The sequence below is a fragment of the Pungitius pungitius genome, chromosome 4 (genome assembly GCF_949316345.1).
Source record: "Pungitius pungitius chromosome 4, fPunPun2.1, whole genome shotgun sequence".
NCBI lineage: Eukaryota > Metazoa > Chordata > Actinopteri > Perciformes > Gasterosteidae > Pungitius > Pungitius pungitius.
Window position 1 is genome coordinate 21,467,323 of NC_084903.1, and position 12,890 is coordinate 21,480,212.

Consider the following 12,890-nt stretch of genomic DNA (forward strand, 5'->3'; position numbering starts at 1 on the left):
GATGAAATCCTCATTATGATCAGAATATTAATATTTAAATATATATATAAAATTCTGTTTATAATGAGAGGATATCATCAGATTTAAACAGCTTTTATCTAACAAGTTTAAGATGATAATAACGTTGACAGTAAAAACATTGTACAGCTTGAAATGAAGGGTTTAATATGTTGCTGAAGTACAGAGTGAAGATACCAAACGGGACATTACATTTGATAGAGGGGGATTTAAATGAAGAATAACATGCCAAATCATATCATGTTGTTGGTTACGTTACAGTAGAACAGCATTGGACCACAATGTGTTCAGTCATAGAGGGAACTATTGAAAAGAGGTTTAAATGATGATGGAATATTCATGACAAGGAGTAAGTGCAGAACTACCAGTTTCCCTATTTCTGGCAAAGCAGTGAGTTAAACGCGTGTTCGGTGGAGCGTCAGTAATCGACGGGCGGCAGCGTCACCATCTGCGTGAAGTCTTCGTAGTTGATGAGCCCGTTGGACTTGACGTTGGCCTCTTTGAAGAGCTCGTCCACTACAGGGAAGAGAAAGAGACGCGGCTTCTTAGAACAGGAGGTTTGAGAAAAAACCGCGTCAGCAGTCTGCCGCGATTATTCAAAACTCCTTTTTGTTTTTTTGTTTGAGCGATGACTCCTTAAAAAGAGAAACGCTGCCACACTGTGATGAGACACACTGTGATGAGACACACTGTGATGAGACACACAGTGATGAGACACACAGTGATGAGACACACAGTGATGAGACACACTGTGATGAGACACACTGTGATGAGACACACTGTGATGAGACACACAGTGATGAGACACACAGTGATGAGACACACTGTGATGAGACACACTGTGATGAGACACACTGTGATGAGACACACTGTGATGAGACACACTGTGATGAGACACACTGTGATGAGACACACAGTGATGAGACACACTGTGATGAGACACACTGTGATGAGACACACAGTGATGAGACACACTGTGATGAGACACACAGTGATGAGACACACTGTGATGAGACACACTGTGATGAGACACACAGTGATGAGACACACAGTGATGAGACACACAGTGATGAGACACACAGTGATGAGACACACTGTCGGCGCGCTTTCTGTTCCTGGAGTTATCGACAGAAAAAACCCAACGCTTTCGCATTCTGACATCGGCAATTTCAACCCAATCTAAAGGCTCACAACAGTTTCTAATGTGAGGAATTTATAGCTGTAGGAATATGACATTAATATAGCAGCAAACAGTTCGCCCTATCGAAATATAGTGTGTATATTTAATAGGGAAATTTGAAAGGCTTTCAGTGAGGGAAGGAATATACAGGTGGTTCACAAGTAAAACGACCTGCTCTTGTTAAGGAAACATTAAGATTTGTAGTCCTGTGTATTGCCATGTTTGCGTGTTGAAGCTTCTTGCTTTTTAAAAGTACATTAATTGAAGTCAAATAGATCAAAATGTCTGATTTTCTCAGTACGACACCTTATAAACGTATACAGAATTATTTAATGTTATAAATGGAGGTCAAATGTCATAGGATCTTTAATTAGAATTCAATTAGATTCTATGAGATGTAATTAGACTTCCTCTACCAAATAAATCTCCTGAATACCTCTGTACAAGAGCAGCAACAAACAATCAAACAAAAGAACTGCTTTTCTCGAATGATCCAAAGAAAAAACAACTGCACACGCTTCACCTCAGTTCAAGAACTTATTATATACTTGTGAACCACATGTATATATTGTTTGACAGCGTGTTGCGGAAACACTCTGCTGCCTTCTTTGGGCTCACGGGGCTACGAGGGGAGTGATGCACACGTGACACGTGGGAGGAAGACACGCTGTAAACATTGGCAGGCGAGGTGGGGGAAGAGCAGGGCCGGCAGCCATTTGACTAAAACGTGTATTGATCAGAACAGACATCCGTCATTCTATTTTTAAGTTTCTTTTTGGGGCTACGAATTCCTCTTGGTGCATTGGTTTCTTTTGATACTTTCAATAAAATCAACCTCCTCAATTGCGCTACAGAGCCGACGCGTTTTTACCCATTTTCGGGTCATTGGTGGAATATGACTTCAAAATCCCAATCCCTGAGCTGAAGTGAGGTCTGGCGGTCTCAGCTGGCCGCGCTCTGCTAACGAGGACCAGGAGGAGCCCGTTCCCAATTTACCTTCTTTGTTTGTGAGTTTCTCCCCCAGCAGGGTGAGCTTGGCCCGCAGCTCCGAGGCCTGGATGAAGCCTTGCTTCTGTTTGTCCGTCATCCTCAGGGCCTCCAGGATTTCGGCCTTGGGGTCCTCCTGCTGCATCTGTCGGTGCATCATCGTCAGGAAGGTGGAGAAGTCCAGCTCGCCGCTCTTTTCTAAACGCGGAAGTGAAAACAAAACACGCGGCAACAAACGAGGATGAACGCGTTGAGAAGATTTGCCACTTAGGGTTAAGACATTTTTAATGTTTTTATTTTTTTCATTTGATGCTCTTTCCTGAATTAAAGGGGGCAATTAAAAAGTGTTTTCGTATAAGAACGCTCTTGACCTTTTAAACCTTGAGCAATTCCTCACAACCCCTCCGGCACACAAACAGCAGGTTCACTCCACGTTGTGTTTTACCGATTTTGTGAACTTGTAGATGTCTTTCAACTTCCCCGAACGTGGGACTTGTGCCGAGGCAGCGCATGACGGTGATCAGGTCTTTGACAACAATCTTGCCCTTTTGTTTCTTGTCGTACAGGGAGAAGCACTCCTTGAACTCTGCAGGGGACATGAAATGCATAGTTACCTTTATAGCATGATTTACTAAGGATTATTATAGTTTATTATAGCATAGATTACTTCATAGCATGATTTAGTAAAAATTATAGTTGATTATAGCATAGTTTACCTAATAGCATGATTTACTAAGGATTATTATAGTTTATTATAGCATAGATTACTTCATAGCATGATTTAGTAAAAATTATAGTTGATTATAGCATAGTTTACTTCATAGCATGATTTACTAAGGATTATTATAGTTGATTATAGCATAGATTACTTCATAGCATGATTTACTAAGGATTATTATAGTTGATTATAGCATAGTTTACTTCATAGCATGATTTAGTAAAGATTATTATAGTTGATTATAGCATAGTTTACTTCATAGCATGATTTAGTAAAGATTATTATAGTTTATTATAGCATGGTTTACTTCATAGCATGATTTAGTAAGATTATTATAGTTTATTATAGCATAGATTACTTCATAGCATGATTTAGTAAGGATTATACTAGTTTATTATAGCATAGATTACTTCATAGCATGATTGAGTAAGGATTATTATAGTTTATTATAGCATAGTTTGCTTCATAGCATGATTTAGTAAAGATTATTATAGTTTATTATAGCATAGATTACTTCATAGCATGATTTAGTAAGGATTATTATAGTTTATTATAGCATAGTTTACTTCATAGCATGATTTAGTAAAGATTATTATAGTTTATTATAGCATAGTTTGCTTCATAGCATGATTTAGTAAAGATTATTATAGTTTATTATAGCATAGTTTCCTTCATAGCATGATTTAGTAAAGATTATTATAGTTTATTATAGCATAGTTTACTTCATAGCATGATTTAGTAAAGATTATTATAGTTTATTAGCGTCATTCAACAGCAGGTCAACTTTTCACAGGTCACAGGATAAAAAAGACTGGGCACAGTCAGCCTTTGTTCCTCATGTTCTTCCTTATTTCTTTTTCAACATGTTCTAGTTATTAACAAGAAGCAGGCGCAGTACTTTGAGGGAAGATAGAATGGGAAATAGAGCATTTCAGAAGTCTGTTAAGAATGAAACATGCGGCGCTGTGAAATCCTCTTACCGTTGATTTGAACCGGTGTGAAGAATTTAGCCTGTGAGGTGACAAAAGAACGTGTGTCAGCACACAAAGAACAACTCTTACTTAAGAAAATACATGAAATGGTTGAATTGGAACGAATGTCGCGCTCTCACCATTTCTGCAGTTGCTGCGCTTCTTTCCAGGAAGAAGATTTCCCCGTGTGCTCTGCGTCACCCGTTCCTCCACCTCTGTTTAAAGTCCACCACCTGAACGCCTCCAGGTAATTTAATATGCGTTGCTATGGAAACGCAGATACCGGATCCATAGGGCTGCATTGTCCTTTCCCTTTCCTCCACCCCCCCCCCCCCCCCCCCCCCTCCAACAACAGCCCGGGATCAAATGATCAACATTTCATACGACAAGTTCTGATGACACAGTAGTTTGTAGCAGCATTTTAAATTAAACTGTAGAATATTCGAGATTCGTAGATTCTGTGTTCCGGACGTCAACCTGTTTAAAGTAGAGACGTGGTCCGGGTTGTAGTTGGAGCAATGGAAAATGGCACCCATTATGATAATAAAATAATAAAAGCGCAAATTTGGCCAAGTGAGGGGAAAACATTAAATATACAAATCTGCTCCCAAAGTGAGAGCAAATCCAGGTGTGTCTTTCACCTGCTGGCGAGCATCGTAACTTCCCCCCCCCCCGTGGTTAGGGGGCGTGGGCTACTAGTGGTGTTCAATCAATGTGAAAGGAATTATGAGCTTTTTTTATTTCATTTGTCCTTTTAAGATGATTGATTTTAAAGCACATTCCTCGTCCAATAAGGTACCGTTAAGAGACACATCTAAAAAAAACAGCAATAATTCAACATTTTACATTAAGATAAACATAAATTGAACCAATGAGGAACCATTAAGCTTTTTTACAAGCAACAAACTTTTACACTAAGAACAATAACTGAACATGTAAAGAACAAAGTATCCGTAAATGAAACTGGTGAATTGTGAACACATTGCACGTAGCTGACAAACATAATGTCAAGAACAATGACATGAAAGAACCATTTTATCATCACTCAGTGCATGTTGGCTGTATGGCTAGATTATAACATCCCGCTATGACCACATCAGGAAATGTAATAGTTCACTTGCTCTCATGTCTCACAATATAAATGTAACTTAATCTTTAAAAGCCTGAACCTGAAAAATACCTGAGACGATTTATCATTCTTTTAAGTTTTAGTTTTCTACTAAGTACAATGCTTTTAAATCACGTTCTTTCTGGTTTACCAACTGGGCGTGTTGTTCACAGAGTAATACCACGCTCGTGTTACTTTCTCATTCTCTTTCCTCCTTTATTTTAATCTTTTTAGTTTGTTCACAAAAGCTTATGACCCAGTGGGTGTACTATAGATTTTCTTTTGTTAATGCTAAGGACAGTTGGTGCTGGTTTTGTGTTTTTACAAAAAGACAACAAACCTGCCTTTTTTGTTTTTTTTAATACGTAGGACGCAAGCGTCCAAGGGTCCTAAATTTGTTTGCTACATCTTTGCTTAAGCATTTTTTGCCTTATCTGTATTAATCCAAGATGTTCTAAAGAACAGACCGATTTCCGCCTGTTAAAGGCTCTGTGACGATATCAAACAAAACGGAGAGAAATCCCTCTCTGAAACGATGGCTGAAGCCAGCGGGACGCAGTGTTTCACAGTGAGGTTGGTTTGCACATCAACAACCTTCATCACTCGTCATCGCTGGAACGAGTGCGGCAGCCACCTCCGACACAGGAAGTCAGCTGGGGGAAAGAAAACAACACATCGGTGAGTTCGTACAAACGTGGCTCAGGAAAATGTTTTTTCTTCCAAGATACGAGGCTGTACACACCCGGGCCGAGGTCACTTAGTGGTTCTGCTTGATATGCAAGGTGTAGTAGGACCACGGTTCCGGCACATAAATGAGCCCGGGGTACTTGTTGCGTAACACCGGATCGTTCCACAGGTGGACCACCCACAGTGCGACCAGGAGCAAAGTGACAGTGAAACTGCAGAACAGGAAGAGGCCGTTGCTGTCGGGACTGCGGCCTCGGCGGTGTTGATGGATCACCGTGACAACCATGGCTAGGAAGGTGAGGAGGAAGAGTTCGGTGATTTGTCCTTCAGTGACCAGGTACCTGGAACAAATGAGTCGAGAGAAGTTATCGTGAGCACACTTTACATCTACAGCACAAAGAAAAATGTCTACTTTCACAAAAGAACCACATTTATAAAGAAAAATACATATAAATATTCCGCGAGACTGAACTGAAATCCTGAACAAAAGCATTTGTCATGGACAGGGCCAGCTCTGAGGTATGGAATTATTAAAGATTGTTGTCATATATTACTCTTTTTATAAAAATTCTTTATACTTTTCAGACTACTGAAAAGGTTGCCTCTGGCAAAACCATATATTCATGGGCACAGAAGGTTTTTTTAAAGACTCAAGCAGCCCACTGACCAATAGTAGAGTGCGCTGGGTCCCAGCAGCACACAGCCAGAGGCCGGCAGCCTCTTCTGCTCTTCGGACTTGGTGAAGCAGCCGGTGAAGTAGATGAACAGGATGACAAAGAAAGGAATATACCTGGAATAAAACAAGATGCCCAAAAGGTACCAGTTAGATTCACACATTTCTTTGTTGCAAAGGAATGATGCAAACCTGGCAGGGCTGAGTGAAAGAAAGAATACTTTTATTTCCAAATATAATTTGAGTTGAAAAATGTAAATGTTTAAGAAAAAAAAATGGTTGAACTGTTATCAGTTTCTCAAACTGAAGGGATGAAACTGGCAGGGAGGTTTCAGTCCAAGTCATCATATGAGACTAGATATCGCTGTAGATTTTGATTTTGGATATGAAAGTGTTTTCTTATAAAGTGCTCCATAGAAGTACGGTGATGTCATTTTACCAGACTGTTTAAGCTGTAATTGATGTGCCTTTACCACCTTAGTCATTGTATTATTCATCTGAAATCTCACTGTCTAAATATTTGATAGAAACGCCACGGTTCCGTCCTACAATATGGTTACAATATCAAGATGAAAACATATTGTGATATTTTGGATCCCTATTCCTGACACTTTCAACGCTTCACTCTTCATAACCTTTGTAAAATGTGCAGTTCTAATGCGTTGCCCCTGTTGAATAGTCAAAAGTTGAGACAGGAAATGTGTGGTCAGAAGGAAAAAACAAAGGTCAGTGTACGGCGTCAAAAGGGGAAACATTGGGCTAATATGGCATTTTTTAATAAATCTAGTTTAGACAACAATCACTGCATAATATTGGATTCACTTTCCGGTTCGCAAACTACAGGAAAATAACCGCATATTCCAGCCCACTGACAACTATATTTACTCCCTTTTGTTTCTTACATTTAAGTGTTTTCTAAAGAGACAACAAAACGTACCACATCAAGTGTCCCAGCTGTTCATCATAATAATACAGCAGCTCAAAGGAGTCGATCTGTGTAGGAAGGACAAAGACCAATTGAATGTTCTCATTGCAACAATCACACAGGTGGTTTAATGACACATTAATATCCTGCATGAGATTCTGAGTCTGTGTCCAATGCCACAGTGCCCCCTACTGTTCTACTTTATCACAACTATTAAGAAGGAAACACGTCCACAGACAGACAAAATGGGCAAAGGAACATGTCAAATGCCTCTTATGCCTTTAAGGAACTTATTATGCCTCAAAAAAGGCACAATAGGATTTGAATAATTCCTCTCCCAACTATTCCTTGACTAGAAAGCCTTTCTGTTCTAGTTCTGTTCACTCTTGGCTTATTGCATTTAAGTCGCTCTGGATCAAAGCGTCAGCTAAGTAAAATGTAATGTAATATAATAAAGACTTGTTTTTACACTGAAAAGCAAAAAGAGTCCTTCAAAATATTAAAAAAAAAATGAAAAACACAATCCTTGATTCAGGTTACTTATACAACCTCCACTTTTAATGCACTTAAAATACACATTTCAGTCAAAATGTTTGTTAGGGAAAAGAAAATCTCTACATGCTACATAGCTACATGTAAATGTTGGTTTAATAATAACGCCCCAGATATGTTCAACATTAACCTTTTTACATCTTGTGGGAATCAGGATGACAGAAAAACTATCTGACGGCAACAACAGAGCGGAGAGAAAAAAAATAATCTGCCTTCCTGCACAGTATGAAAAAGCCTTCTGGGTGCAACCGGCGTGAAAATACCGATATATTTTGTGGCGTGTTGTCAGTTTGTGCCATAGTTGGACAAGAAAAGTTATTTTCCTTTTTAACTGACTATTCTCTGGAGAATCATGGCGAGCAACACAAACAGATTGTGGTTGTTGTTGTATAACACCACAAAAGGGGGCAATTACCAAAAATGTATTATTGGATTATTTTAAATGACAACAGGAACCAAGAGTTTTCAAAGGAAATTAATTTCAAAAGGAAATCTTACACCTTGACAGTGAAAGTGTACCCTGGTCCACTCAAACACAGTAGATACTCACCAGTGAGGCAGGTTTGAGGTCTTTGATGATGGGGTTCTCTCTGACTGACAGGTGGAGCTGGTAGCCGCTCAGGATGAGCCGATGGTTGATGGAGTCTCCCACCAGGTGGATGCTGGCCCCCATCACAAAGGTGATGATGCAGAGGTAAACCGCCGAGCGAGGCGGCGCCCTGGGACTGCGCTCGATCAGCTGAATGGAGCAATGACACGCAGCGTATACGACTTTGTCCTCGGGTATTCAATCACAGGCCCAACATGCGTCCCTTGAGAAAACCAGGCGACTGCTGCCCATTTCTCCGCAGACATTTATGAATTAAACCACAGTACCTTGAGTGGCAGATATGTTACCTTGTGTCAGATTAACTTTAAACTTTAAAAAACAGGCTACATCCAAAGTGTCCTTTTCAGTCATATTAGGTTGCCCTGTGGTGCAGAAGCAATCCACAGTTGTCAGGAGTTCTATCAGGATTTTAATACTTTCAGCATAATTAATACGCAATAATAAATATCATTCATAATTGGCACCTCAGGTCAAGCAGCTTGCTGCTGTGTATTTGAGCTGTTTATACGTGCTGCAAATATGGCAAGCTTTCAAATGCTATTTAATCAGGTGAACTAGCTTCCAAAATACTTACGGGTTTAATCAGTCTGATACAGAGAAGAAATGTTGTTTGTATTCTTACCTTGAGCATTAGGAATGGTGTTATGACATTGTAGGCCATGTGGAAATAGTCTCCAGCGCTGGGCTTGTTCAGGGGAAACCACTCCAGAGGAAGGATAATCTAATACAATATGATACAGAGAAACAATTGTGTTTCTATTACTCCACAAAATCTATTATAACCAACCATTTCTTTTCCTGTCATTATTTAAAATTGCATGTGAAAAGCGGGCAAATGATCCTTCTTACCATGGCAATCGGTCTTCCGAAGTCCAGTATCCAGTTCTGCAGAGTCAGACAGAACCACAGGTCAAAGTGGAAATGCGGCCTCCCCTGCTGAGGCCCCTTTTCCTTGGAACCACCAGGACTGCTGTCGACATACAAATAGCGAGTCGTTGTGATGAAGCAACATTACAAAAGCAAAGGGCAGTAAAGAGGTTGAGATGTAATAGAATCGGTTTACTAGTACTTAAGTATTTAAAGTGCAGTGGATGCAGGTTAAAACACATGTGCGTCTTGTTTACTAATCCATTGAATTATTATCAAAAAATATTTGGCCACATGATCCTTCATTTTAAATGTAACAAAGCACTTTGCTTAGCAAATGTCTCACCTATCCGAGATCGAATGTGCATATCTCACGAAAATAAAACCAACCTTTCTGGAAGTATTTTGCAGTTAAGGGTGAAAGTTTGAAAATATTAACTTCTGGAATCAAAGGTTGTAGTGTATAAATACCATCATATCAATGTTAATGTTTGCCATCATAACTAAGAGTATTTACTTTTTCTTTCCTCCTGCTGAGGAAATCAGTCAGATAATGTCTTTGTTTCTGTTTGTCTTATGTGCAGCTCTTTGACCTGTAATTGGCACTGTGATTGGATCATGTTTACCAGGACAACAAAAGGAGGAGCGCCGCTCCGTACGCTGTGGCTTCTTCAGCCCGCGTGTCAACATCAGCAGCATGAATATGGATCCCTAACAGAGCTGTCAACCTCCATGTCTGCTGGAAAGCCTCACCGCATCCACATATCACGTTGCTATTAGCAACCATTTCAGAGCATATGTCAGTGCAACCCTGAGATGCACGTTTGGAGGACTGCCTGTGTTATGTTTATTCTAGCTGTTTAGTGATTGACTAGAATTTAATTGGTGCTTATTTTAGGGCTGGATGCGGATGGGTTTTTTTTTACTCAAATGTAATGTATCCACCTTATTTGCTCCAAAGCTTGTTTATGGTAACGTCAGCTGATCTTTTGCAAAATAAAGTAAGGGGAGTTCCTTTTGACATCAGTAACCAGTTTGAATGTAACGTTAGTAAAGCAGCTGTGACGTTACTTGTTCAGTCATGTGATTCGAAAAAGAAGAAGAAGGGCACGTGGATCCGAGTGTTTATGCTGTCAGTCCTTATTAATGACTAGCAAACGGCAAACAAGACACTTTCAGGACACACGATGCAGGAGAATTAACGTTACTACACACCGAGTGGTTAAATGAGCATAAAGAAGTTACAGTAATAATCCTAATGTTTCAGAAACGACTGCTTTGCTTCGCTGACAACCGACGGCTGAAGCGGGATAACAATGACGTCAGCGGAGTGTTACGGGAACAGACCTCGTTTTTTTTGTGGAGGGTAAATCTTTGCTTCGACGACTTCGTACCGGCTGCATTCTCGCTGCGGTGTTTGATTAACGGTAAAAGAGAACTGCGTTAAAACTGGTTTACGACTGGCATCGTCCTGGCAAACTCAAAATTCACTTCCTGGACGTCGCCTTGTTGCCGCCCTTTCGACTCAACCGACCAATCAGATTGCAGCAGAGGATTTGAAGCCAAAGAAGAGAAGTAACGGTTCAGCAAAATACATAAAACATATATTTCAACCCTAAAGTTAATAACTCAGGCAGATGTATGTGTACATGGAGCTGCATGTGAAAGACGAGGGGATTCTTATAGATATATTTGTATAATATTTGTATTTAAATTGAATACAAATAAATATTATAGAATAGATTGAACAGTATTGTTTATTTTTATTCAATTTCATTTGTTTTGTGTAGGCTAAAAAATTTGCCTAACTTTGTACACTTGCAATATCGCTGTCCCCAAACCATCAGCACAGGGAAAACTCCCCCAAAAAATAAAATAAAGAAGTCTGAGGAAGGGAGGCTCCCTTCCCCGGGATGGACAAAGAGCAATACAAATCCTGTGCACAAACTGAACAATTAATGGTTGTTTTCTGACTGTCTGACTTTACAATTTTGTTTTTATACATGCAAAACATGAATAAGGTAAAGCAAATTAAAATTTGAATACCAGAATTAACCAAATACAACATATTATAACAATTGAGAAAAACACTTGGTCTATGGGCAGACCATAAGTGTTTAAACATTTAAAAACGTTCTCATATAAAATAGATATTAATTAAACATTAAAGATCTATTCGTTTTCCAGGGGTTGAGAGCTCCCGAGCAGCCGTAGAGGGTGAGGCAGCCAGTTCATTTGATCACTTACACCTGTGCTTTTTGCAGACGTACGGTTCCTCTGGATAAAAAGTGTGGAGTATGAAGACTGAAAAATTCCACATGCTCAAGAGCACTAATCTTAAAGCAATATGCGTTCTCAAATATTTTCTGGAAGCGTAAACAAGCACACGCACGTCACTTAATAGTGAGCCATCTGGTTGCACACATGTATTCACAGGTCGTTATTGCTCTGTGTTGTTGTTGTTGTTGTCTTTGTGTTATTATCATTATGCTTTGTTGAGTGCACCGAAAACAAATCACTAATCAACTAAGGTTCAATTATCAACAAAGTATTGAATCTCAGGCTTTTAAAAGAATGCATTATTCAGGAAATTCAAAACAAAAACAATAATCCAACACAAGAAAAAGCTTGAATATGTATGGCATAGGTGCAGCCTAGTAATTATAGGATGTGATTAGTGCAGCGAGGCGTTGCCACCTGTGTGGGAGAACGCAATCTTTAATGATTCCACCATCTGTTGTTTGCTACGTTGAGAGCAAACGTACAAAATAATATTTGGTCTCTACGGAACTGTAAGAGCACCAAAAGCTGGTCTTCCAGTTTCAGCTCCTCTGCAAAAACAGCTACTTTTTTTAAAACTTCATTTGAACATGTATACGGCATTCATTATTCATGGAATGGAGACTAAATCTGTACCTGTGAGGTAAACATGTCACACTCCTCGTGGCCTTTGTGGTCTGTGACGATTACATTTCGGGCTCCTATAGGAAAGGCATGTGGAGACCAACAGGAAGCATCATTGTGCTAAAAATGTCAACATCATGTTAAGCAGTGGGGCCCAATTTGTTTATTTTCTGTACTGGTTTTGCCTTGGCTCCTATATCGTTTCCTTTTTCTCTGTTGACAAGCCTTTTCCCCGGAGCGAAACCCCATAATTGGATTCCAACCGACGACCCGAGGGAGGAGCAACTCAAGTCCTTATTTCCCCGATCCGTTAAGTTAAAAGCCGCTCTGGAGCAGAGAGCATTTACCTTGGTGTTTATCTTCATGGAAAAGCGGTCTGTGCAGATATTAGCTCATGCACATGCAGCCGAGGGGCGAATATGTAAACATAGTCCACAACCTGTTCTGGAAACCTAAACTCTGTTTTCACAAAATGCATTAAATGAAAAAAAAAACATTTAGTTATGTGCATATATGACCTCCATTTTGGCCCTTAAGTATTAATTAGATATGTTCCACGTGTCCACAGAAAGAAATGGTTATTTTTGATGCTTCATAAAATATATTACACAGAATTACAACAGAGTCCTTTACACTGACTACGGCATGTTCTCAGATGTCTTATCAACATGTGTTTGTGATTGGGTGTGT

General features: G+C 39.6%; 2 protein-coding genes across 3 annotated transcripts; both read right to left on the reverse strand.

Annotated features, from left to right (window-relative positions):
- Positions 1-135: 135 nt before the first annotated feature.
- On the reverse strand, positions 136-4,169 carry calml4a (calmodulin-like 4a). Its single transcript, XM_037489490.2, has 5 exons — positions 4,015-4,169; positions 3,884-3,914; positions 2,631-2,771; positions 2,195-2,383; positions 136-534 (listed from the first exon to the last, which is right to left on the reverse strand). Exons 1-5 carry the CDS (start codon positions 4,015-4,017, stop codon positions 437-439), a joined length of 462 nt encoding a protein of 153 aa, XP_037345387.2. The 5' UTR covers positions 4,018-4,169; the 3' UTR covers positions 136-436.
- A 253-nt stretch (positions 4,170-4,422) lies between these two features.
- LOC119198780 (ceroid-lipofuscinosis neuronal protein 6) lies at positions 4,423-10,830 on the reverse strand. Of its 2 annotated transcripts, none has more exons than XM_037456285.2 (8): positions 10,644-10,830; positions 9,279-9,396; positions 9,052-9,150; positions 8,370-8,558; positions 7,280-7,335; positions 6,337-6,459; positions 5,725-6,010; positions 4,423-5,635 (listed from the first exon to the last, which is right to left on the reverse strand). In XM_037456285.2, the coding sequence occupies exons 1-7, from the start codon at positions 10,697-10,699 to the stop codon at positions 5,740-5,742; spliced, it is 912 nt and encodes a 303-aa protein (XP_037312182.2). In that variant the 5' UTR covers positions 10,700-10,830; the 3' UTR covers positions 4,423-5,635; positions 5,725-5,739. The 2 variants fall into 2 exon arrangements, with proteins under 2 accessions (XP_037312182.2, XP_037312173.2); XM_037456276.2 differs by having other exon boundaries at positions 9,279-9,399; positions 10,644-10,829.
- Between the last annotated feature and the right edge of the window lie 2,060 nt (positions 10,831-12,890).

Coding starts and splice junctions, on each gene's coding strand:
- calml4a (XM_037489490.2), bottom strand. Junction 2,772..3,883: donor CACACCGGTTCAAATCAACG/GTAAGAGGATTT, acceptor TGTCCCCTGCAG/AGTTCAAGGAGTGCTTCTCC. Junction 535..2,194: donor GAAACTCACAAACAAAGAAG/GTAAATTGGGAA, acceptor TCTTCCCTGTAG/TGGACGAGCTCTTCAAAGAG.
- LOC119198780 (XM_037456276.2), bottom strand. CDS start 10,699: ATGCAGCCGGTACGAAGTCGTCGAAGCAAAGATTTACCCTCCACAAAA. Junction 6,460..7,279: donor CAGCTGGGACACTTGATGTG/GTACGTTTTGTT, acceptor GTTTTATTCCAG/GTATATTCCTTTCTTTGTCA. Junction 6,011..6,336: donor CCCAGCGCACTCTACTATTG/GTCAGTGGGCTG, acceptor CATTTGTTCCAG/GTACCTGGTCACTGAAGGAC.